Source organism: Mixophyes fleayi, chromosome 5, assembly GCF_038048845.1.
Source record: "Mixophyes fleayi isolate aMixFle1 chromosome 5, aMixFle1.hap1, whole genome shotgun sequence".
NCBI classification, from domain to species: domain Eukaryota; kingdom Metazoa; phylum Chordata; class Amphibia; order Anura; family Limnodynastidae; genus Mixophyes; species Mixophyes fleayi.
The window spans coordinates 120,332,517-120,335,016 of NC_134406.1; the positions used below are offsets into that span (position 1 = coordinate 120,332,517).

The 2,500-nt window shown below is 41.2% G+C and overlaps 1 protein-coding gene across 1 annotated transcript in view; it reads right to left on the minus strand.

Moving 5' to 3' along the window:
- The window catches only part of MARCHF6 (membrane associated ring-CH-type finger 6), a 211,393-nt gene that overhangs the window by 88,346 nt on the left and 120,547 nt on the right, over positions 1–2,500 (minus strand). The window contains exon 14 of the mRNA XM_075214373.1: positions 1,464–1,538. Coding sequence (XP_075070474.1) covers positions 1,464–1,538 — 75 coding nt within the window. The remainder of the gene's footprint in view (positions 1–1,463; positions 1,539–2,500) is intronic.

Sequence of the window (2,500 nt, forward strand, 5' to 3'; positions counted from 1 at the left end):
TCACGATTACACATACCACTCGTGGATGGACTCTCCTCAGGGATTGGTGTCATTTCTGATTCTGAGCATACATTTTCCTCTAATGCCTTACTGTTATCTTGCAGCTCGCCTTTTACACGTAACAGTAGTTGTGCACCACTTTTGGACTCCAAATTACTTGGTCACGAGTGACCTTACAAGAAGGCGGCTCAGTAACATTTTTAGATCTCGCACTAATAGAGAAAGGCAAAGGCCTCATTCTTTCTTTGCCACTGCGTGCGTAGAATGGATGTTGCCAATTTTTTTTTTTTTATTTTTTTTTAAATCGACAGTTAACTTTTCATCAGTTACAGCTCTTTTTCTCTTCAACACGGTAAAAGGTGTTTTTTTTTTGTGTGTGTTTTTTCCCCTGACTTAAAAAGACTATGTACTTTTACATAGGCTTTACCAGATGACGTACAGGGAAGACTACCATCAGGACTGGTGCCAGCAGCTGCTAGCTGATCCTGCTCATATGTGGACTGCTGTGAATCCATTTTAATGAGACCCAAAACACTTGTAGTGCAAATTCAGAAATATAGAGTGCTGGTATATAATAATTTCAACACCAGAAAATAGCTTTTTTAGAACAGGGGAATATGTGACACCCCAAAGACTTGTAGTGCAACTTCAGAAGGATATAGTGCTGGTATATTACAATTTCTGCAGGCAGAAAATGGTTTCTTTAGGAAGGAATATGACACCCCAAACAGTTTCTCATGTTTGAAAAACTATACTCTCTTCCTGCTCTAATAACTGCTCTAATCCTGCGACCTAACTTTTCTCTCTCACTCTCTCAAATGGCGCTGGATGGCTGTTGAGGCGGCTATTTATACATTTGAAACATCGCGAGAAACGAGCTCCGACGACGTCACAATGACATTTTGCCTCGTTTTGAATTTAGAATCGGCGGGAGAGTACCGAGCCGAGTACTCGGATATCTGAAGTTCGGGCGGATTAGGTTCTCTGGGAACTTATCCCGCCCATCTCTAACAAGAGCTGCCTTAACTAACCCATACCTCTTCATAGTAAAATAAGTGCACATATTAATAACATCTTTTTTTAATACCACAAATGCCCTTGTTCTATTGCTGTTCCATTTGATGTCTTTCCAGCACACATTCAAGTTTTTACCTATGTGACCGACACACAATCACAAAGAGTAATAAAAAAAAATACACACACTCAGGGCCGTGCGACAGCGGCTAAGGCCCAGGGTGCAATGCTGAAGGGGGCGCAATTTAGGAATATTTAAGGTTCATTTGGTTAAAATTGAGGACTAGGGGGCGGCATTTGTCTTTCTCGCCACAGGCGCTAGATTTCTAAGTTACGGCTCTGCACACACTTTCCAATTCATTAACATATCATTAAACATCAGTCAATGATCAGCTTTCCTTCTACAATATTGCAACTGTTATTCAAAAATGCACAATTAAAGTCCTTACCAATGAGCAAATATCCAACCACCAGCCACAAATCAGAGGAAACACACCAATTTCAACAACCACAAGTAAAGAAACCTTTAAGATAAATAAAAAAAAATTAGTCTCTATAATCATTCATAACTTGTCACAATTATTTAAAACATTTAACATAAAATGAATAACAGCTATTCCTCAGTTTACTGGATTACATGGAGAGAGAATAGAATTTTTATATTTCCGTAAAATCTGTTTCTCCTAGTCCATTGGGGGACGCCGGGGACACTGGGGTATAGTGGAAGTGAGATAGGCGTGTGACACTATACCTCCCCTGTCTGCTTAGGCTCCAGTTTATGTTTACCAGGCCCCACAGTAAAGAAGATAATAGAGCAAACTAAACATCAAATTCTCTTGAACAAAAAAACAAAAAACAAGACATGTAAAACAAAAAAGGAGAAACCAGAGTGTCATGGGTGGGTCCCCCAATAGAATAGGAGAAACAGATTTTACCCAAGTATAAAAATCCAATTTTCTCACACATTCTAATGGGGGACATCGGAGAGAATGAGGACATCCCAAACACATAGTTACGGGTGGGAACACTCAGAGAAACAGGGCGAAGAACCTTTCTCTGAAAACTTGCATCCATAGATGCAAAACACATTAAACCCATAAAACAGAGTAAACGTGTGAATGGAAGACCAGGTGGCTGCCCGACATGTGCTCAGTCGAGGCACCGTGCTGTGCCACCCCTGTAAGCCTTCCCCGAAGATTATCAGGAACAGGCTTGTCCAGCACCATTATAGGCCAGACGGATTACTGGCGCTATAGATACCTTAGAGGCTGGCCAGCTTCTTTTTGGGCATCATAGACGACCATAAGATCCACTGTTTTGCACACATCTTGGGCTCTATGCACATACGTGTGCAAAGCATGGGCCACATCTTGAGAGTGATGAGAAACTTCATCCTCTGAAGACAGACCCTTGGCAAAAGCAGGAACGACAATGTCCTGATTTATGTGGAATCTAGACACCACATTAGGGAGAAAGGCAGGCTTAG